Source organism: Ziziphus jujuba, chromosome 11 (genome assembly GCF_031755915.1).
Source record: "Ziziphus jujuba cultivar Dongzao chromosome 11, ASM3175591v1".
In the NCBI taxonomy this organism is placed as follows: domain Eukaryota; kingdom Viridiplantae; phylum Streptophyta; class Magnoliopsida; order Rosales; family Rhamnaceae; genus Ziziphus; species Ziziphus jujuba.
The window spans coordinates 5,061,054-5,082,685 of NC_083389.1; the positions used below are offsets into that span (position 1 = coordinate 5,061,054).

At 34.3% G+C, this 21,632-nt stretch overlaps 4 protein-coding genes across 7 annotated transcripts; 2 read left to right on the forward strand and 2 right to left on the reverse strand.

Moving 5' to 3' along the window:
* The first annotated feature begins 27 nt into the window (after nucleotides 1-27).
* LOC107431550 (serine carboxypeptidase-like 45) lies at nucleotides 28-3,316 on the forward strand. Of its 2 annotated transcripts, none has more exons than XM_016042498.4 (10): nucleotides 28-790; nucleotides 914-1,018; nucleotides 1,144-1,239; nucleotides 1,409-1,501; nucleotides 1,649-1,719; nucleotides 1,818-2,162; nucleotides 2,285-2,430; nucleotides 2,586-2,678; nucleotides 2,769-2,886; nucleotides 3,016-3,316. In XM_016042498.4, the coding sequence occupies exons 1-10, from the start codon at nucleotides 403-405 to the stop codon at nucleotides 3,160-3,162; spliced, it is 1,602 nt and encodes a 533-aa protein (XP_015897984.3). In that variant the 5' UTR covers nucleotides 28-402; the 3' UTR covers nucleotides 3,163-3,316. The 2 variants fall into 2 exon arrangements, with proteins under 2 accessions (XP_015897984.3, XP_015897985.3); XM_016042499.4 differs by having other exon boundaries at nucleotides 2,288-2,430.
* Nucleotides 3,317-5,208: 1,892 nt separating this feature from the next.
* LOC107431522 (serine carboxypeptidase-like 45) lies at nucleotides 5,209-7,951 on the forward strand. Of its 2 annotated transcripts, none has more exons than XM_016042460.4 (10): nucleotides 5,209-5,619; nucleotides 5,707-5,808; nucleotides 5,932-6,027; nucleotides 6,216-6,308; nucleotides 6,404-6,477; nucleotides 6,579-6,863; nucleotides 6,968-7,092; nucleotides 7,244-7,336; nucleotides 7,455-7,572; nucleotides 7,687-7,951. In XM_016042460.4, exons 1-10 carry the CDS (start codon nucleotides 5,379-5,381, stop codon nucleotides 7,834-7,836), a joined length of 1,377 nt encoding a protein of 458 aa, XP_015897946.3. In that variant the 5' UTR covers nucleotides 5,209-5,378; the 3' UTR covers nucleotides 7,837-7,951. The 2 variants fall into 2 exon arrangements, with proteins under 2 accessions (XP_015897946.3, XP_024922652.3); XM_025066884.3 differs by having other exon boundaries at nucleotides 7,455-7,587; nucleotides 7,687-7,910.
* A 258-nt stretch (nucleotides 7,952-8,209) lies between these two features.
* On the reverse strand, nucleotides 8,210-10,147 carry LOC107431513 (10 kDa chaperonin, mitochondrial). 2 transcript variants are annotated; one of them, XM_025066885.3, is made up of 3 exons: nucleotides 9,936-10,147; nucleotides 8,922-9,207; nucleotides 8,210-8,739 (listed from the first exon to the last, which is right to left on the reverse strand). In XM_025066885.3, exons 1-3 carry the CDS (start codon nucleotides 10,038-10,040, stop codon nucleotides 8,678-8,680), a joined length of 453 nt encoding a protein of 150 aa, XP_024922653.3. In that variant the 5' UTR covers nucleotides 10,041-10,147; the 3' UTR covers nucleotides 8,210-8,677. The 2 variants fall into 2 exon arrangements, with proteins under 2 accessions (XP_024922653.3, XP_024922655.3); XM_025066887.3 differs by having other exon boundaries at nucleotides 9,068-9,207; nucleotides 9,936-10,143.
* A 7,711-nt stretch (nucleotides 10,148-17,858) lies between these two features.
* LOC107431567 (uncharacterized) lies at nucleotides 17,859-20,912 on the reverse strand. Its single transcript, XM_016042525.4, has 3 exons — nucleotides 20,440-20,912; nucleotides 18,578-18,807; nucleotides 17,859-18,367 (listed from the first exon to the last, which is right to left on the reverse strand). Exons 1-3 carry the CDS (start codon nucleotides 20,813-20,815, stop codon nucleotides 18,089-18,091), a joined length of 885 nt encoding a protein of 294 aa, XP_015898011.2. The 5' UTR covers nucleotides 20,816-20,912; the 3' UTR covers nucleotides 17,859-18,088.
* Between the last annotated feature and the right edge of the window lie 720 nt (nucleotides 20,913-21,632).

Sequence of the window (21,632 nt, forward strand, 5' to 3'; positions counted from 1 at the left end):
ACTATGCCTTTTCAAAATCAAGGAAAGATGCCGCTTTCATTGTACAAAACTCTGGCCGATCTTAGACACTACCTTTTGTTCTTATTAGTTTGTTATGGAAACTTCTTTCAAATAAAGTCAAGCTTTTTAAAAATCAGTACTGTGTTTCTCATCACCCTTCCCTCCCACAAAAAAAAAGTTTTTGCATATTTTGTAACTTAATATGTTTTGAATATGACCAATTCCAAATTTTCATACACCATATCAGTAAAACCTGAAATAATGCATATTCATTCCTGTTGTTAAAATTCGATGTCTCATATGAGTAAAACAAGAGAAATTGGGGTGTGAGCCTTAACGTTTGTTGATCGGCCAGCTTGACTAGCCCCTTTGCGAGGTTAACAAAGTGTGATATTTGTCTTCATGTTGCTGTCGACCCTAAACAACGTCATTGCCCACAAGGACCCGCATTGCCTTCGAAATACTATATATATCTATATGTATGTTGCTGCTACAAGCCAGGTTCATATACTCCTATCTCTCCCTTACCTTAACTTAACCATGGCAATATCTCAGCCAAGGATAGTCTTGGCCATTCTCTGTCTAACTTCTGTGCTGACATTCTTGTCAGTTGAGTCACATTCCAAATATGATTTAGTAGAAAGTTTGCCTGGCCAACCTCCTGTAAGTTTCAAACAATTTTCTGGCTACATCACTGTAGATCAAAAGCAGCACAGAGCTCTTTTCTACTACTTCGTTCAGGCACAAACTGAACCTGCTTCCAAGCCTCTTGTTCTCTGGTTAAATGGAGGTAAATGACTTATTTTATTAATTTATCTTGTAAGCCTACACAAAACAAAATGTAAAAAAAATAGTGATAGAACATTGCTGTCGCATGTATTTCTTTCTTAGTGTTTCTTTCTGTTTGTCGTAGGACCTGGTTGTTCATCACTGGGAGCTGGAGCTTTTAGTGAACACGGTCCCTTTAGACCAAACACCGATGCAACCCTGGTGAAGAATGAGTACAGTTGGAACAAAGGTCCCAATTTTTACACATTCATTTTTTCTTGACACTAATTTAGTTCGAGAGCCACCTCGCTTTTGCTCCAATCAGTTGAGGTCAATACTTCGTATAATCACTCAATTTTTGTTAATTTATTTCAGAAGCCAATATATTATACCTTGAATCCCCTGCTGGTGTTGGTTTCTCTTATTCTGCTAATGCATCATTCTACAACTACGTGAACGACACCATTACAGGTTCGATTTCACTGACCTTATATTACCTATATATGTTGAAAACCTCTAGTAGTCTTTTCCTTTTTGCTTAATCCGTGAAATTACACTAACTGAGAATGTTTTTGGTTCTGTTGCATAATAATTGTGTTGTTTCTTTATATGAAAGTAACAATGACCTCCTTGTCTGCAGCACAAGACAATCTAATATTCCTCCAACGCTGGTTTGACAAATTTCCACAATATAAGAATAGAGATTTCTTTATAACTGGAGAAAGCTATGCAGGTCTGTTATGAAGACTATAGAAAAAAGCAAGTCTTTAAGTATTCAGTAATATATATATATATATATATATATATATATATATATGTATGTATGTATGTATGTATCAGTAAGATTTTTTGGTTGCTTATTGCCTTGTCAATGCAATAGGTCACTATGTGCCACAACTTGCACACCTCATTCTTCAGTCCAATGTGAAGTTCAATCTGAAGGGCATTGCTGTAAGGAGAAAATGGAAATATGAATTTTATTTTCTTGTTTTTCTTCCGTGAATTGATGCAGACTAAGCTATGATATTGTATTATTTTTCTTATTGCAGATAGGGAACCCTCTCCTGGACTTCAATAATGATTTCAATGCGGAGGATGAGTTTAATTGGTCTCATGGGGTGATATCTGATTTTGCTTATGAACTCATCACTTCATATTGTAACACTTCTCGGTTAACTAGAGAGTCCATACGTGGCAATCTTTCTGATGCTTGTTCTATTGTCTATGAACAAATTTCTGGAGAATTTAGTGACTTTATCGATGGTTACGATGTCATTGCTGATGTCTGTATAGCATCTAATTCATCAAGATTTGATATTGCCAAACACCCCATAATGTCAAGATTTCGAATTTCGTCATCTCGTCTTTCAAATGCAAAATCTCTCACTCAGCAGGTTTGCAGGCACTTATTTATAATGTTTGCCATTAACCAGTTATTTTATTACTAAGTATGTCAGGCTTTTGTTTCCAACCTCATATGACTTTTTGCTATTGCCTTGTAATCCCCTGAGCACAGCAGACCTCGGACTCAGACTCAAACTCAGAGAATAAGATAGATGTCTGTGTGGGTGAGAAAACAACCAAGTACTTAAACAGGAAAGTTGTACAATCAGCTCTGCATGCCCAGCTTGTTGGAGTTCCTCAGTGGACTTCTTGTAGCGGGTAAAAACCATTTTATGCAAGATTTTATATTTTTAAAGCAATTTATTCAATGAGTTCAATTTTGATTTTTGAAGTGTTTATATATATATATATATATATATATATATAATATAATTCTTTTTTGTTCTATTTTACTTTCTCATACTTCTCAACAGTGTCCTGCATTATGATTATGAGAACCTAGAAATACCAACAATTCCTATCGTAGGTGCACTTGTTGAGTCTGGAATCCGAGTATTGGTTTACAGGTAAGTTGAATTTCCTTAACAACTTCCCTCCTTTCCATAAAGCATAATATCGTCAACGACAGTTCATATGATTCAATTCAACTATAACAGTGGAGATCAAGATTCAGTTATCCCATTCATTGGAAGTCGAAGTTTGGTAAATAAATTAGCAAAGGAATTGGGACTGAAAACTACTGTGCCTTACAGAGTTTGGTTTGAGGGAAAACAGGTAAGCCTTTTCATATAACTAATGATAAATCCCTTGCAATATCAAGAAAATTGGCATATGTGTATATTTGCATACATCTGTGCGTAGCTAATTTATGTTTTCTTCAATATTGTTTATTGTTTTCTCCAGGTTGGTGGATGGACACAAGTTTATGGTAGTTCCCTGTCATTTGCCAGCATAAGAGGTGCTTCACATTTGGCTCCAGCTACACAACCAGAGAGATCGCTTGTGCTCTTCAAGTCATTTCTGGAAGGAAAGCCATTGCCAGAAGCTTAAAGTCGCGAGGAATATCACAAATATGAACCTTTATCTAAATAAACGATGTGTTATTCTTCACATCTAATGCACATCTTTGGCCGCTATATATTATTGATTTGAATCAAATAATACTCTTTGTTTTTTATCTTTATCTGAAATTATTCTGATGTTATTTCTTCTTCAGCAAATGCATCTTTGATCAGTTTATATATATTGAATTAAATGAAGATGGTACTGTAATTGATGTATGTAATTTGTGTGTATTTAGATTTCGTATTTGCATCTGTAGGAGCTTGTAAGAGCAGCAACAGCGACACACAAAGGATTATAATTTTGTTGGTTATGTATGTTGACATTTTTGGCTCAACCTAGAAAGCTTCTTAAATACTTGAAATTCACATAAAGATTAAGTGGGGAATTTAATCTAGACCTTGGATCTCATTAATGGTCAACATTTTATTTAAGGGAAAAGACTTGATGTGCGTTTGTTCCTTTCCTCGCATCAGGCCCTAATTTCGGAGTTCTTACCCCACCACCATGTACGTTTCTCACTCCACCTTCCATGTGGGTTCGCTGATGAAAGAAACCACTTCCCTCCATCATGAATTTCACCCAGAAACTCCGTCATTGCTGTCATTCTTCATTCACAGCAGAGACACAATTCAAACCAGATCTAAAGAGCAAAGCATGAACCCCAACGAAATTGTAAATCCGATGTTAGACAAGAATATGGTAAACGGTAATGGTGGATTTTTTTATTTTTATATTTTTTTAACCCTTTGAGAAGAAGACTTTCAAGCAAAGACAAAATTCTAATAAATTTAGAACTTAAATGAAAGTTCTCAATTAACTTTTAATTTCCCTGTCTTCCTTCTTATGTGGATGTGAATCGAGATGAAGGGGAGGGAAAATGGCGTTCCACGGCCCAAGTTTGGGAATGGAGAGAAGGTCACATGAGATTTTATTTTATTTTATTTTAATTTTTTTTTAAATTTAATATTACGGTGGTTGATTGATGAGATTCAATGGTCAAAATTAAAATACAAAACTTGTTTTTTAAGTTTAGGATCCTACTTAAAAAGGCTCGTTTTGTGTGTATGTACATATATTATTTCATTTTCCAAAAAATTCTATAATCAAGGCTTAAATTAAGTTACTCACGAATTCGAATGGTACAAACGTTGACCAATAATTTGTTCAACAATCAGTAACTCTGCATAGCTGAAAAAATCATGATAAATTCTAACAATTGGACAAGAAAGTTTACTACTTTTTACTTTGATTAACCAAAGCTTATTATAAATGCATGTGAATAGCCATCTAATGTGGGAAAGGATTGTCCAGTACATACCCCACTAGCCTCTGAAATATTTGTGCTATAGAGATGGACAGCCAATCTTTCTTTTTCCTTCTTTTACAAGGTTCAATTAATTCACTTCCCCACAACTCGTTTGACAAAGATCTGGTATTTTAATCAATTACTCGATATACCATTTGGTTTGGGTGTTCACATGTGAAGAGATGAACAAATAAATATAAAGAGGGAAATTTCGACAGAAAATACTAGGTTGTAATAACTAATTTAATATTTTGAATTGTGATTATTGGATACAGATCATTTTTTGAGTGTTAGAAGGTTTAGAAAATAGAAACGAAGTTTAAGCATTGACCACGATAAAAGGATATAGTATAAGCTAGATTCCCTATGTTTTTTATTCCAAAGGAAAGTAAAATTGTCTAAACATTGTCACCAATATTCTGCATTTATCCTTCTGGTTTCAACAACCCTCTTGACACACTGAACAATAATTTGGAAAAAAAAAAAATTACCCAAAAAAATAAATTGAAAATAAAAACCATATAACATGGAATCCTATAAATTGAACTTATCTACTAATTAATATAGTCAAGATATTGGTGTCAAAACCACAAATAATCCCAAAAAAAATGTAAAGAATTGTGAAAAAGAAATAAAATATTATTCAAATAATAAACTAGTCAATATATCACTCACAACCAATCCAAAAGAGAAAAGGTGGATTCCACAAAAAGACGATTATGTATTCATATTCTACTCAGTACTCAATGTCCCGGAGCCCAAGAAAAGTCAATAAATTTGATCCTCTTGCTCTCAAGACTCAAATCTTGTTGCAGCTAGCGAGCAGTGAAGCTGCTTCTCTGTATGTGTGTGTGCGTTTCTTTCTCACAGACACCGGCACAGATACACATCAAATATGCAGCCTGAGCTTCAAGCATGGACAGTACTTGCAAGTCTCATCCTAACATTTTTAACTGCAAGCCCCCTCCCACTAGCTGAAAAGATCACCAGTTTACCGGGACAACCACGAGTCAGTTTCCAGCAGTTTGCCGGCTATGTAACCATTGATGAAAAGCAGAAAAGGTCACTTTTTTACTACTTTGTTGAGGCACAAACCGCCCCTGCTTCTAAGCCTCTTGTTCTTTGGTTAAATGGGGGTAATTAATTAATTTCACTTTTTACATTCTGCTATTCTAGTAAATATATTTGTACATAAAAGTAATTCCTTTTTGTTGGTTTTGAAGGACCTGGTTGTTCATCCATCGGAGCTGGAGCTTTCTGTGAGCATGGACCTTTTAAACCAAGCGGAAACATTCTGCTTAAGAACGAATATAGCTGGAATAAAGGTAACCGTCTGGCGTTTATTATAATAGTCCAGTTGAGAAACTAATCCAGGATTCAAGAACATGTACAAAGCTTGTCCATTTTATACCTTACTGAGTTTTTTATCCTCTGCTTTCCTTTTACAGAAGCAAACATGCTATACCTGGAGTCACCTGCGGGAGTTGGTTTTTCATACTCAGCTAATGAATCATTCTATACCTCAGTGAATGACCAAAAGACAGGTTTTCACAAAACCAAGTTGTGGATAAATGCATTGTACTTGGTTATTTTTCTAACATTTTACTTTGGAGTGGGAAAGGACCAAAAAACAAAAAAAACAAAAAAAAAAATAAAATAAAATAAAATTAGATGCATATTGCTATATACTTGTGTGTTTATTTGTTAAATCTTTTTCTTCTACTCCTTCTAGCGGAAGATAATCTGGTATTCCTGAGTCGCTGGTTCCTCAAATTTCCCGAGTACAAAAACAGGGATTTGTTCATCACTGGAGAGAGCTATGGAGGTAAGGATTTTCATCTTTTGTTGTCAGTGGATGGATGAACAAACTAGAAGATTGAAACTGCTATAAATCATAAAGTATTTCTGCTTTTCCACCAGGCCACTACGTTCCGCAGCTTGCGAAACTCATTGTTCAATCCAAAATTAACTACTTCAATCTCAAGGGAATAGCAGTAAGGAAAACTGGAAACCAAAGTTGTTTTGTTTTGAGTTTTGAGTGATAAATTTTGGAGTAAAAGAAAGTGTATCATGGGTTAAAGTTTGCTGGGTGCAGATAGGCAATCCTCTTCTGGAATTCAACACCGATTTCAACTCTCGGGCGGAGTACTTGTGGTCCCACGGGCTGATATCGGATTCAACATATGAAAGTTTCACTTCAGTATGTAACAACTCCCAAATCAGAAGGCAGATTATTCAGACTGGAACTCTGACCCCAGTTTGCGCTGAAGTGTACAGCTTAGTTTCCAGACAAGTCAGTAAATTGATCGACGCATATGATGTTACTCTTGATGTCTGTGTGTCTTCACTGTCTTCTCAATCTCTGGTGCTTAATCGACTGGTGGGAATTGGGACTTGACTTTCATATTCATATTTTTGTATTTTTATTTATTTGAAAAAAAAAAAAAGGTTCTCTAACTTGCCTTGCATTGCATTTACATTCAGCAAGGAACAGAGAAGATAGATGTTTGTGTGGAAGATGAAACTTACATCTACTTGAACCGAAAAGATGTGCAAAAAGCTCTCCATGCTTTGCTTGTTGGAGTTAGCGGATGGAGCATTTGCAGCGAGTAATCATCTAAAACATTTAGTAATTTTAAGTACCATTACTCATACACGATCAATCATGTCCTTTTAGTCTTATTCCAATTGACAACTGAAATATGTTCGTTCAACAGTAATTGCTTACTTGCTTTTCTTTTCTTTCTGTTTACAAAACAGTACCCTCAGGTATGATATGCGAAACCTGGAAATACCTACCGTCCATGATGTGGGTGCACTTGTCAAGGCTGGAATCCGGGTTCTAGTTTACAGGTAATCAGAAAAAGCTACATGTATTGAATATTACTATTTACCATCCATAACCCTGCCATTATCTTTTGACTATGCATCACATAACTGATGTATCCACATATATATTTTACATGTACAGTGGAGATCAAGATTCGGTTCTACCACTAACTGGAACAAGAAGTGTGGTAAATGGATTGGCAAAGGAGTTGGGACTGAATACCACTGTGCCTTACGGAGCCTGGTTTGGAGGCAGGCAGGTTGGTTAGTGGCTGGTGAGCCAGCATTTGTGCCTTTTAAGAAAGCTATAAAGTGAAATTTGCTTTTCCTTCCAAATTTGTATTATACATTTTCTTCCTTTTTCTCTTTTTCAGGTTGCTGGTTGGACTCAAGTATATGGTGATATTTTGTCTTTTGCCACCATTAGAGGAGCATCTCATGAAGCTCCATTTTCACAGCCAGAGAGGTCCCTAGTTCTATTCAATGCGTTTCTAGCAGGAAAGCCACTGCCACAATCACTCTAAATTTACTGATAAAAAAAAAATCATGATTGAAAATAAATAGCAGTTTTTATCCTCTTTGGTTTTCAATTTGTTCACTACCATGTTACTTAAATAATGATTCTTGAACATCACCGTATTTTTTTTGTCGTGCACTACAATTATATAAATTACAAGAATTTCACTGGGCACCTTTTAAGAATTGGCCAAGCATGTCCATGCTTGTTGCTCAGTACATTTCTGGGATAAGGGCCTATTTCACACATCCCGACACTAAAATTTATTGACGATGCCACTACTCAATACTTTGTCTTCTAGCATGGGTACAGCTGTTCGTTTCTCACACAGAAACCAAACACAAGAACAAAATTACTGACACATTCAAACAACTTCAAAATGTTGAAAACCTTTATCCGATTCCTCATTTTCGGTGAAAATACAAGCTTTCAAAAATCTTCCTCTGATAACTTTCACATCTTCAAACAACTTGTATAATTTGTCTTCACTTTTTTTTTTTTTTTTTTCTTTCTTTTCATCAAGATGCAGAGGATATAGCTTTCTAATAATAGATTACTAGTAATGGATCCCAAAAGAATTGGGACAGAAAAAGTCCTCTAACATGTAAAGGAAAATAAATAATTATCAGTTCGTGAGGAAGATGGCTGACCACGTACGCCATGTGAACTACTGGAGAATGTACGCCAAAGAAAAAAGAAAGCACACAGCTGAATATACCAGAAAAGTGCATGTGTTATTTCCATGTAAATTGCGCATATCAGAATGCAACTGTTGAAATGCAGAGTAAGCTCTGATTCCACTGGTTATAAAAAGATAAAATCTGCTAAAATGATTGTAACACAGTCATTTATTCAAATCCATTAATCATGCAGTGTTCCCAATATATCCTCATCTCGATATAGATGGTACCTGAAATGACCAAAACATGATCCCGTTAGCATCCCACCGGATAAAGCCTACACCAAACCAGTTCATAGTATGAACAAACACTTTTGTTAACCACTTTATTTCCATTTAAAAAAAAAAAAAAATTACACTTTATTGCCATAAAATATTTTTTACACTTTTATTTCCATAAAATATTTTTTTACCAGATTGACGTCTACATGAAGCAAGGAAGATGTCAGCCACATTGAGCAACCAAATACTTTGGTCTTTTCGAAAGGAGCAAGACTTAAAATATGACATATCCAGAAATTTACGAGGAAAAAGGGTTAGTGAGCATGAAAGTGTATACTCTTTATCTCCAAGTTTCACTTCAGTTCCTCCATAATCTGGTATTAAGACAGTATCTCCTTGCTTTAGACTAACAGGAATCAGCTTTCCCTCCCTATCGTGAACTCCAGGACCAACAGCAACAACTTTTCCCGAGTTTAGCTAAAGCGCCAAGCATAAGGAAACCTCGTTAGTTTCAAAAACAAAAATAACAAACTAAATCATTTTTCCTTCATGCAAAACACAAATAAGGCTAGAGGAAGCAAATGCACGAGTACATCTAGAATAATTAACACACACCCACCCCATGGTTGCTGATCGAGAAAAACGTACGGAAAAAAAAAAAAAAAAAAAGCGCATACGATTTAATTATGAATTTTTTCATACAGGGGGCAGAATTTAGCTACTCAGCAAGTTCACAATATTGAGAAAAAGACATCTTTATTACTGAAACAAGTAGATTATATGGGAGACAATAAGCAAGGACAGCCATAGCTGGAATCCCATATCGATACAAAGTTTCAATTTTCGTAAAAGAGGGGGAAAAAAAAAAACTTGGTAAAAAGGAAAAACTAACCAAGATTAGATTTTGATTTACTAAACGAAAAAGAATGCTTACAGAACAATGAAAATACAATTGAAATCTCTCCATGTAAATAGAACAATATATACATATATATATATATATATATATATAGAACAAGTGGTAAACATTCCGAATAAACGAAATAATGAATCTTTAAAACATCCAATTTAGGAAAAGCTAAGAACTTAAATGCCCATTCCAATTTCTTATAAATGATTCTCCCTCCAACTTCAATATTTCTCGGCAAGGAAAAAAAAAAAAAAAGGTTAATGGAAGTGAGAAGTGGGTAATTTGGAAAAGTGACCTTGGTGGATTTCTCAGGAAGTAAGATTCCGGCATTGGTTTTGGAAGGAGGGACGATTTTCTCCACCAGAACCCGGTTGAGCAGGGGAACCAAGCGCTTCGCCATCACTACCACAAGGTCCACAACCCCAACCTTTTGCCTTTTGTTCTCTCTCTCTCTCTCTCTCTCGCTCTCTCTCTCTCACACACACACACACACACACTAAAAAGTCTCTTTTTGTGTAGCGTTTAAAGTCTTCTATTCTACCAAGAGTGCAATTCTCTCAAATTACAAAAAAGCCACCTCAGTGTCTCTATCCCTCTCCTTTTTTATGATCTAGTCCGTTTCTAAATTCCACACCTCCCCAGCAGCTATCATTTTTAGGTGAATCCCCCAACAACAGTCCTTGTATATTTATTTTTTCATCCCAAAAAATAAAACTCCTTGTATATTTATGTTATCATAGAAATAGTTTTTACCAAGAAAAAAGAAGAATGGTCATATGAAGCACAGAAATGTTCAAAATGTTATTCTAACAAAGAACTAATCAGCTGTTAATTTTATTTCTTTATTATTATTATTATTTTTTTCTGTTTTTATCTTTTGGGTTTTAGATTCACTATCAAATCAGACTAGAGAAGACTATAGCTCACCTTCCCCTTTCACATAGGGAAATATGAATAATTAAAAGGGAGGATAGCATATAAACCAAACCCAAAATTGAAGTTGATAATTTTTCTTGGTTTTGGTTACTTATTGTACTAGTATTAAGCGAAGAAGTGTTAATTAATGTTTTATATACAACTTAACTAATTTGTTCTCACAAAAATGTTATTATTATTATTTCTTTTTTGGGTAAACACAAAGGATACTTGGTGTTTGGAAGAGATAAGGGCAGGGTGTTTCGTCATCATGACGCAACCCACACATAAAACATTGAAAGCTTGAATTAATTATTCTCCTTTTAATTCTAAGTGTGTGAAACCGCTTTTACTTCGAAAGTAAAGTGTGAAACTGAATGAATACTGCTTCCTTCATAAAACTAAAAGTAATTAAGAAACTTGATTAACCTGTCCCTATCTCTGTCTGTGGATTTACTTAATTAATTACCTGACCTGCAAGTTTTGATGGATTCCCATATATATGTATGCATCTATATATATGAGAAGCTAGCAACAATAATATTTTCTGAAGTTGTAAGATGCAGCTAAATTAATTACTATACAGACCAGAAATATAATGAAGAAAACAAATTACTTGACTGATCAAGATTAAAGAAGAAAGTGGCATTATTTGAGAGACAGCTTGCCTAATTATGGGTGAATTGACCACCTTAAATCTAACTACTGATCCTACAACACCATCATGACCATTGATTCTCATCATATCATACATCACCTCAATCCTCTATCCTTCTTTCTCACTCTTTGGATTTATAATATGCATGGTGGTTGCGCCAAATTAATTCAGATATATGTATATAATATTTGATCAAGTTAAAATATACTGTTGTAAAAATGATTGTATATAAATACTCCAATGATCTGGACATCCATGGGTTGGAAAGGTGAGAAAAAAATATTGTTAGATTGAAATTTGTAATAAAATTATCATGTGATGCAGTAACGTTGTATATATTAGTAGGTTGTGAATAATAATTAATAATGGAGGAATATATATATATATATATATATATATATATATGTAACAAATTATTATTCCTAACCTCCCAATACGTGCAACACCACTGCATCACGATATTATTCATGATAATTTTTATTTGTTGTTTTGATTTTGATTGACAAAAGTGTGTCCGAGTAGAGAGAGAGAGAGAGTGATGAGTAAAAGGTAGGTTTCAATTTGATGGGGCTGGGGTGAGTAAGCATGCATGATTAGTCATTAATAAGGGTGTGGCCATGACTAGAAATTTCATGTAGCAGTTATGTCCCAATGATGATAGGACCATATATGACTTTGACTGAGGGGCTGGCCATGACCTGGTAATAAATTAAAAAGCCAAACCATCAATTAATGAAAAAAGCAGAATTAATCCCCTAAATCATCAGTTAAATGTTGTTAATTGCTTGCAGAGCAAAGAATTCTTTGCCTTAATCATGCCAGGCCACTTGTCTCATCTACTACTTTACTTAAAACTATTTCTTCTTTGCCTTGCTGCAATCTAAATTAAAGCTGATTCCCCATCAATATCCTTCCTAAATGTCCTCTGGGTCGATTCAGCTTCGGTTCTCCAAAATCAAATTCTGAATAATGTGTGTGTGTAAATATATATATATATATATATATATCATGTGGACTGGGATTCATGCATGCATTGTCTTCGATCATCCACTTGCTAATCTGCGTGAAACTCCGAAGGATGCAATTAATTCAGTTGGCAAAAATCATATTTTCTTAGTTTTTTTCTGTTCAGATTCAAACATATGGCAAATCGGTGAAGCCATTAATTACAAAATAAAAAATAAAAAAATCTCCGTGAAACTCCCAGCCGTATCCAAAACCTAAACTACTTGATCATAAATTATTATTTGATGAGTGAAGTTTGTAAGCACTCCATTGCAAATATATGTATATTTATGAATTCAGTACATTTAGAGTTGCATGGTAGATAATGACTAGCGAGGAATATCATTCCGGAAAAACCAATGTAATTAACTATCTCAATCAAAATTACTTAATTATAAGTCATTAGTTAAAATGGTTGCCGTTAGTGCATTAATTCTTTAAAGAACAAAGTATGGAGGATATATATCTGAATTAACTATATATGATCTGAATGGAAATTATGTATACATATATTCGTTCATCAAAATGATGCTAAAAAAAAGTGCAGTTGAAATTCGGCCAGGTGAAAGGGGCTTGGGAGGCATTATTTAGTGTACTTTATAAAATATGGAATGAAAGAAAAAAAAAATAAAAAATCATAAGGCCTTTTTTTTTTTTTTTTTTTTTTCTGGGTGCTAAAATCATCATCAAGTGTCCATGACTTTAATATACTCAACTTTCTTCTAAATGTTTTTTAAAAAATAAATAAATAAAAGTGACCAAAAACATCATCATTTCTTCTAAGAAAGTAACCACCACACCATATATACATTCTGATATTCACCTCCCCACCTCCGTATGGCCCACCCCAGCTCCCCTGTCTCAATTTTCAATTAATTCTGCTCTTTCCGATATTATTTTTCATTACTCAATATTTTGTTTTACATCTCGTTTCATTTTCCTTACATTTATATCTGCTTAATTGGCATAAATGAGGTTAAGAAAAATCTCCTGTATATCTAATCAGTATTTCGGTCAAGAAAATTGCTGCTAGCATGGTTTCAATTTGAACTATCAAGTACATAGAGTAGAGATAATTAAACCAAATCTTTCATCAATTTATTCTTCTGAACTTGTTCCATTAATTCAAAAGTGCAAACTATGGGCCAAACCCTGCTTTCAATATGTCATCATAATTGGCTAGCTAGGCATCTTGATTAGGTACATATTGATTAAAGCGTAAAAATAATCAAACGAGTGCATGTAAGATTAATGTTGTCCTTAGCCTATGTTACACAATTTTACCATTATAATTTTATTTTATTTTTCTGAAAATATCCTTGCTAAAGTCTTAACATGTCTACCAAAGTAGTGTTTTTTATCAGAGAAAAAATAGGTTTTAAAACTCAATTGCACATTAATATGCTTATCCAGCCATCAGTTTGGGAAAGACTTTCCCCCAACACTTTCCCAGACTAAAAGGAGGAGAGATAGAGAAGCATTGGTGGTTTGTAGCATTGGTGGTTTGTTTTCCCTTGGGTTGAGGGCATATATTGGTGGATAACAAGTTAAAAAGTCAAAGACATTCTTAGTAGGCATTAGGCAAGACTTTCTATACAGCACCAAAAAAAAAAAAAAGAGAGACAGAGAGAGAGAGAGAGAGAGGAAAAACCCAAATACACACACACACATATATATATATATAACACACATATATATATATATATATAGAAATGATTCATCATCACGTTGCCCAAGATTTATAAAAAGATTGAGAAGCCACCTTGGGCAACTTTCAGTTTAGGAATTTGGATACCCATCTCTCTCTCTCTCTCTCTCTCTCTCTTCTCCTGGTTGTGGAGCATTTCACCAGCCAAAACTGGGCTCTGAATTCAGTAGCAAAGCAGCAAGAAAGAAGTTTCCAACAACACCTCTTTCTCTTGGCTGTAGCCCATTTTTATTTTTTATTTTTTTTTATTCTTTTATAAAACCCAGGCAGCAAGTCCTATGCATTTTGACTCTTCACCCCCACATTGACTTGCTCCTTCTTCAAACTTCAAGGTTCCAAAATCCAAAACAAACAAATCACCAAAAAGTTTCTTCATAAAATAATAATCCTCACTCATCACCACCCACCCATCTTCACTCTTCAGATTTTTAAAGCAGAAGACCAGAGAGCAAAAAAGAAGCACTCCATGCCATGAATTACTCAAGTGTTAAGAGAAAGAAACAAATGGGTCTGAAAATAGAGTTGGCTTGTTTGTCTCTGGTGCTGCTTATGCTCCTACAGCTGGAGACTGCATGTTTTGCTGCAGGGTATGCAAAATTTAGCAGCTTCAAAGGGACCTCTGGTTCTGTGCCAACTCCTGCTAAATCTCAGACTGGTATCAAAGGAAATGCAGATACAGGTGGTGATGAAGTTTTTGGAGTTGAAAAGAGAAAAGTCTACACTGGTCCAAATCCTCTGCACAATAGATAAGTTTTACTAGATATAGACCCCCTCCTGAGTTCATTTTCATCTGCCAAAGCCATGAAATTTTTCTTTCTTTCATTTTTCAATTTGTTGAAGCAATTTTTTTTTTTTTTTTTTTGTTCCTTAAAATGCTTGAGGCTATGCTGGACTAGTGTTCACAGGAATGTTTCAAGTAAATCTTACAGATGTATATGAAAATTTAGTTCTGAGATATTTGTGAGGAATTATAGTTATTTGTTTAAAAATATATATGGGAGAGAAAAAGAAAAAAAAAGAAAAAAAAAAAAAAAAACAAAACAAAACAAAAAGTTTTGAGATGAACATCAATGCCATTAATGGGGTTGTTGGCGTTATGAATATTTTGGTGTAGTTGGTTGGTGGTGTGGTTTTATGCAGTTACTCGTAAGATATATAGGGTGTGGTATTCATCCCCAAAAGGGGCCAGAATGCCTGTGTTTCCACTGGCCTTGTACAGTTCTACTTTGTTCAAAATTTGGAATTATAAGGTTATCCATATTTAATAGGGACTTAAAAAGAGGAATTTTAATCTAGCTTTCAACTTATGCATGTATAGGGTGAGATACATAATTTTAAATGTATAATATGCCTTGTCTTATGTGCTTGTTTGGAAACATGGATATGAGTGCAACTAATGATCAGTCATGCACTGGATTCTGGATTGCCATTTAAAGATGTAATATCATCCATCCATTAATCGATCACATGTAATACTCATAACCTTCCTTTTCTTTTCTTTTCTTTTCTTTTTCCCTCTATAAGCCGAAAATAAAACATGATAAGATGAATGTCTTTCGCCCATAGATCAAGGATGAAAACCTATTTTATGAGAAATTTTGGAGTATAAACGAATAAAGATATATAGATTGAATTTGTCAAAGGCCATTCAGCCATTTTAATGATTATGTAGGAGGCCCCACTTTATGTTTGATTTATTCTCCCTTTGACAGCCATATGTCCACTATGTATACTATGCACATCTGTGACACACTTCACAAAATATGCATACATATATCTACAAAATGAGTAGAAGAACATCTAATTTCCAATTTTATATACATATACATATATAGATATATCTTCTTTTCTCTTTCAATTTCTGTTCTTTTTATGTGGTTATGTATATGTTAGTTGGTGCTCACTTTGAAAATGCTTTGGGAATTAAGAAAGGGAAGTTAAGCTAATGCTCGTTTAGATTACCCAAACAAGCTTTAATCATGGATGATAATCTTTTTGTGTCCTGAGATATAGAGGATTATATTTATATACCAGTGTGAGGATGTTTGTATCGAAACTCGAAAGAAATGGGCAGAAAAAGACAATGTAATAATGGGGTTAAAAGTAGACAAAAAAAGGTTGTTTTCTTTTATTTATTTCGGTTTGTTTGGTTCTGCAGTGTCCAAAAATAACCATAATAATATGAGCTTTTGAAAATTTTATCCCATTACAACTTCTGTTTTTCTTCTTCCGCTCCCTGTTATTCTACAGCCTCTTTTCTTTTTCTTTTTTTCCTTTTTTTTTTTTGAAAATAATGTTATTCTTGAACTTGGAAATATTACTTTTGTATATTCAATAAAAAAAAAAAAGAAAAAAAAAAGTGTCAACATGTTATTTTCTTTTCCTCTGCTACTTTTTCTGCAACTTACACAGAAAAGAAGGCAAAATTTCTAAAATCTCTCTCTCTCTCTCTCTCTCTCTCTCTCTCTCTCTCTCTCAGTATTGGCCAATTCCCACTTCGATCCAGAAAAATACGGTAATTGTCTGAATATGATCAAATAATTATGTATTCTTATGCACAGAGTTCCAAGGAGGTCTTTCCAAGACCATCATAATTAATTGCTGGCAAAATCTTGAAAATAATCTAAAACACCAACTTTTAGAATGTCACCCACACTGCACATAGAACATGTAGAGCCATAAATTCAACCCAAAAAAAAAAAAAAAAAAAAAAAAAAACCAATACAAGAGCCATAAAAGCTGTAAAGATGATTTCAATTTAGTTGAATTCATCTAAGCAAATACTTTTGCTTTCTCAATTTTAAAAAAATTATATTTAGTTCGGTTAAAAAATTTCCCAGATTGTAATTAATCTGCAAGAGTAAAGGGTGGGTGACGCTGGTATTGTAGGATAAATGCACAAAGAGATAGATACTTTTATATTTTGTTTTCGTTTTCACTACTTTGTTTCATGATTACTTTTTATTATTATTATTATATTTCTTTGTCAAATTCATGATTACCTATTTGGAAGGGCAATTTAAGTAGCCATGACCATGGGTAGGACCACACCCTTTTTTGCATATATGTTATATATTATATATTAAATACATAAAAAAATTTAAAAAATTTATAAATTTAAAAAAAAAAAAGTCTTTAAGGTTGTTTGTTTGTTTCTTATTAATGTCTTTTCAATAAAAATAGAAGAAATAAAATTGTCCCAGAAGGGAAGCAGATTGTGATTAATATGATATGATCCCATACTGAGTCCCGTTCTAAATAAATTCTAACAGATGGTAACCATAACGAGGGTAAATAGAATAAAAGGTCTGAATATGTCCGACCCAAAATTACACCTATTAAGTTTATAACCATATACGGCCCATGCAATGCAATTGCATCATATAAAAGCAAACCAAAACAAACACACTTTGCACACACAAAGAAACGTTTGCGTTGAAGAAATTGAAGTCTTTATGAACTGGTTTGTCACGGTTTCTTGTTGAAAAGAGTCCAACGAGACTAGGAGAAGATTCGGATGGTTTGAGGGGGAAGATATAAATGTGAGTCCAATGTTGACTTATATTCTCATCGGTACTATTTTCTTGGAAACGATAAGTGATTTTTTTTTTTTTTTCCTTTTTTTTTGGGGTGAAGAGCTTGCTTTTTCAATTGTAGTGGTTTCAGAGTTAGGCCCCTTGCATTTGGAGACACCGATTGGTGAAAGCCATTGAACAAAAGATCTCCTCTTTGTCATGAATGTAACACCAAGTATCTTGCTCTCTTGGATGGGCCGGAAAAGATGTGGATTAGGTGCATGAAAGAGAATATGCCAATCGACTACTTTCCAAAATACAAGGATTCTGGTTTCACCATTCACCAACACAACCAAACAAGAAACTAAATGAAGCTTATGCACTAGCAGTTGATAAGCAAGCATAAAGCATGCTCTCTTATGAATAATAATAATATATTGATCACAATAAAAATAAATTTTGGTGTATAGCACTGAATAATAGACAGTTAATGCTTATATTATCACCATCATCCTAACATTTAACATGTGTATTTGGAAGAGGATTCATCATCACTCACCACAGCACCAAAGCAGGGAGACTAAGTCCAAAATTTCCCAAACACAATATAGACAGACATCAATTAATATATTTTAAGGTGATACAAATTAAAGAGAAGAGAAAATAGGGATGCCTGGCAAGGTTGCACCTGCATCCACTATGAAAATATTCCCGGTCACATAAACTGACGAGTCATGTATTAGATATCGAACTAACGATGTCAATGCGGGATCTGAGGTTCCAAATGTTCGTAAAGGGACCGTTTTCATTGCCACATTCTGCAGCCAGTCTTTTTGCATCAGACCCTCCGTTATCTCTGATTTGAATAGTCCTGGCGATATTGAGTTCACTCTGATTTTATGCACCCCCAATTCCATGGCCATTACCTGTCATCTCAGTCATATCATATCAGTGAAAAATCAAAAGTCAAATAAACAGCAAAATTTATATACATATATATATATATATATATGACTTCACTTCTTACATTTTTATCTGAAATTTCATTTTACCAAATAGCTAAAGTATGCCCAAAATATTATGTGTTCATCTCAAATCAATCTCGTTTTCAAATGAATTCGCTACTTCACAATTACCTTTGTTAAGGAGTTCAGGGCTGCTTTAGAAGATACATAAGCAGCACCTCCAGGCAATTGTCCGCGATTAAGACCAGCAATTGAGGAAATATTGATAATTGATCCTCCCTGATCGGCATCACGCATATGTATGCAGACATATTTTGACACCAACCACGAGCCTGTTAAGTTTGTTTTGATAACCTGATTCCACTCCTCCTCGGACAATTCCAATGGGGATCTTACATTACCTGAGGCACACAAATGGATCAAAAACATCCAACTAAATATATATTGAGAATACCAGTTTAAAAGAGAACTAAACTATACCGATTTAACAGAAAACCAGACTTTTATTTATTATAAGTGATTTGCTTTACATTTACTAGTTGATACATTTGACGGTTTGGTAAATCACAAGTATACATCTCTATACTCATTTCTAGAAGTAGAAGCATACCAATGAGTATACCTTATTGCGGTCAACCTCATATTTATCCTCCATCCATAATACAACATAAATATCCACTATTACCACCATTCAGTGTGGAAAAAAAAGGTAAGGAAATAGTAGTTTTGAAACTTTAAGAACCTGAATAAAAGAACTTTTAGCAAGAAAGTTCCAAACATTAAATAAATAAACTAATTAATTAAAACAGGAACTCTATGGAAGCCACCCTTTTTTTTTTTTTCATTTTTCTTTTTTTTCCCCATAAAAAACCACAACATCATTCCTTCTTTAAGAGCCTTGTTCTTGTTAAACCTTCAAATGCTGCATATCAAAGAAGGAAGAACCAACCTTCCAAAGCAAGAGTTTCCTACCGCCAAGTTTCATTCCCTTGCAGATCGATAGTTCAAATAAGGAAAGCTATTATAAACCAATACCCTTCAAAGAGACAAAAGAGACAATGGTAACATAAGACATTCTTCCAAAGCCCAACGAGTATAAAAGTAATGATCTACTATAGAATCATAAATTTTACTACTCTACTCAACACAAACATTGGTCACACAAAAAAGTGAGTTCTACTTGATGATCCCATTTGCCAGAAACTCCTTCAAGTATACTCTCCCTCAATTACATAAACCTAGAAAGTTTTTGGAAAATTACAAGCAATACGATTGTTGCAAGCATCGCTTTAAGTTGCACAGCCTGAGGCGTGCAAAGCCACCATAAGAATTAGGCCAAGTCGGTTCTACTAGTGGTTCCATTTGTAACAAGCAAATACGTGCTCCAAAAGGACTAGCCAATGGCATCAACTTGGTTTATTAGCCTTCTAACATGGGAACCCAACTCAAGACGTGACTATGTTAGTTGCATTCTAAGGCTAAGTACAAAACCAGAATATAAATAAAACACGATGTCCCTGTCCACAGAGGAAATTAAGAATACCAGTCTCCCAATCCGGAAGCGTTCATAAAAATAGACTTTCTAAAGTTTGAAACTTTCGATGCAGCACTCACCTGATGGAACGTTCATTTAATGAAAATTCAATCGAATTCAGCAGGTTTTCTTGAAATTTGGGTTGCATGATTCAGAAAGGTTCTCATACCAATAAATACAACAATACAGAAATATACTCAGGACATGGATAGAATCCGATATCCAAGCAAAAGAAAATGAAACCGATATCCAAATCAAAAGAAAATTCAGCAACAAAATAGGTGAATTCAATTTGATCATATGATTCATTAGCAAAGGCTTAAATTCAATTACTTTTAAAGTTCAGCTGGGATTGTTCTTTTTTTTTTTTTTTTCACATAGACTAATGCAATGAAAAAAAAAAAAAAAAGCACAAAAATTTGCTACGTCCAAAAATTTCGTGATTGAGAAAAATAGAAGAGAAACAAAATTTGATAAAAAGAAAAGAAGGATAAATAACCTCTGATGCCGGCGTTATTAATCAAGGCATCGATACGGCCAAAAGAGTCCCAAGCCTTCCGGACAGAGTTTTGGATTGTGGGTCCATCGGCGGTGACATCAAGCTCCACGGCCAAGGCTCTAAGCATGGAAGAAGAAGAAGAAGAAGAGGAGGAGAAGGAGGAGGAGGAGGGAAATGGGAACTTGAGATTGTTGATTTGGTCGCAAAGGGACTTGAGACGCTCAACACGTCGAGCCGCCGCGACGACATAACAGCCGGATTTGGCCAGATCCAGACAGAATTCCCGGCCCAGTCCAGACGATGCCCCGGTGACCATCACCACCTTGCCCTCTAGGTCCACCCATGGCTCCAATTCCACGCGCCTGCCGGTCCCCATTGCTTTGCTAACTGCTTTGGTTGTTGACCCTGTGAGTCTCGACTCTGCTTCTTTACACTCTATAATTATAATTATTTAATTTAATTATAATGCTTTTTTTGCCATGATTATTAATTGTAAAATAATGGTTGTGATTCACATGCTAGTGTGTGACCAAGTTGGACCTTTTTTGATGTTTGGTAAAATACCTTTTTTGATGTTTGGTAAAATAAAATTCAACCGGACTTTTTTTTGCTTTTTTTAATCTTATTTTCAGAACCAAAAATGTGAGGAAAGTGAATTGAATTGGGGAAGTTTTTAGATTGAAAATGATGGTATGGGCATTATATATTGCGTATGGGGATAATATTAATTTGAGAGTTAGGTTACTTTGACTTTGGGCCCTTCATTTTTCTCCATCCCACCGACCAACCATGCTATTGTTGTTAATTGTTATCAACCCCATCCACTCCTCCATGGAAATTTCCTCATCAATCACAATTTCATATTTCATGTCAAAAATCTATAAGTTGTAAAAACTAAGCAACTTTGGAAATATTATCAAGGTAAAAAGTTACTGGATGTCAAGGCAAGTAACAAATTATTATTATTATTATTATTAAGGAAAAAGTAGTTATCAACCAATTCTACTATTTTTTTACCCAAACAAAAAAAAAAAAAAACAATTCTACTATTTATTACCAAACAAACAAAACATGACCATTGTGAAAAAACAAAAAAAAAGTCTATCACCGTTTGTGAAAGTAGTGCACAATCAATCAATAAATCTCTAATTTCGTGGCAAAAGGCAAACCCATCATCACCAAGTGTCGAATAA

Excerpts from the sequence above, each read along its gene's own strand:
- LOC107431550 (XM_016042498.4), top strand. The coding sequence starts at position 403 with ATGTTGCTGTCGACCCTAAACAACGTCATTGCCCACAAGGACCCGCAT. Across the intron at positions 1,502-1,648 it reads AACTGGAGAAAGCTATGCAG|GTCACTATGTGCCACAACTT; the intron begins GTCTGTTATGAA and ends TCAATGCAATAG. Across the intron at positions 2,679-2,768 it reads ATCCGAGTATTGGTTTACAG|TGGAGATCAAGATTCAGTTA; the intron begins GTAAGTTGAATT and ends CAACTATAACAG.
- LOC107431567 (XM_016042525.4), bottom strand. The coding sequence starts at position 20,815 with ATGGGGACCGGCAGGCGCGTGGAATTGGAGCCATGGGTGGACCTAGAG. Across the intron at positions 18,808-20,439 it reads TAATAACGCCGGCATCAGAG|GTAATGTAAGATCCCCATTG; the intron begins GTTATTTATCCT and ends TGTGTGCCTCAG. Across the intron at positions 18,368-18,577 it reads CCCTGAACTCCTTAACAAAG|GTAATGGCCATGGAATTGGG; the intron begins GTAATTGTGAAG and ends CTGAGATGACAG.
- LOC107431522 (XM_016042460.4), top strand. The coding sequence starts at position 5,379 with ATGCAGCCTGAGCTTCAAGCATGGACAGTACTTGCAAGTCTCATCCTA. Across the intron at positions 5,809-5,931 it reads CGAATATAGCTGGAATAAAG|AAGCAAACATGCTATACCTG; the intron begins GTAACCGTCTGG and ends TTCCTTTTACAG. Across the intron at positions 6,309-6,403 it reads CACTGGAGAGAGCTATGGAG|GCCACTACGTTCCGCAGCTT; the intron begins GTAAGGATTTTC and ends CTTTTCCACCAG.
- LOC107431513 (XM_025066885.3), bottom strand. The coding sequence starts at position 10,040 with ATGGCGAAGCGCTTGGTTCCCCTGCTCAACCGGGTTCTGGTGGAGAAA. Across the intron at positions 9,208-9,935 it reads TTCCTGAGAAATCCACCAAG|CTAAACTCGGGAAAAGTTGT; the intron begins GTCACTTTTCCA and ends TTGGCGCTTTAG. Across the intron at positions 8,740-8,921 it reads TTCATGTAGACGTCAATCTG|GTACCATCTATATCGAGATG; the intron begins GTAAAAAAATAT and ends TGGTCATTTCAG.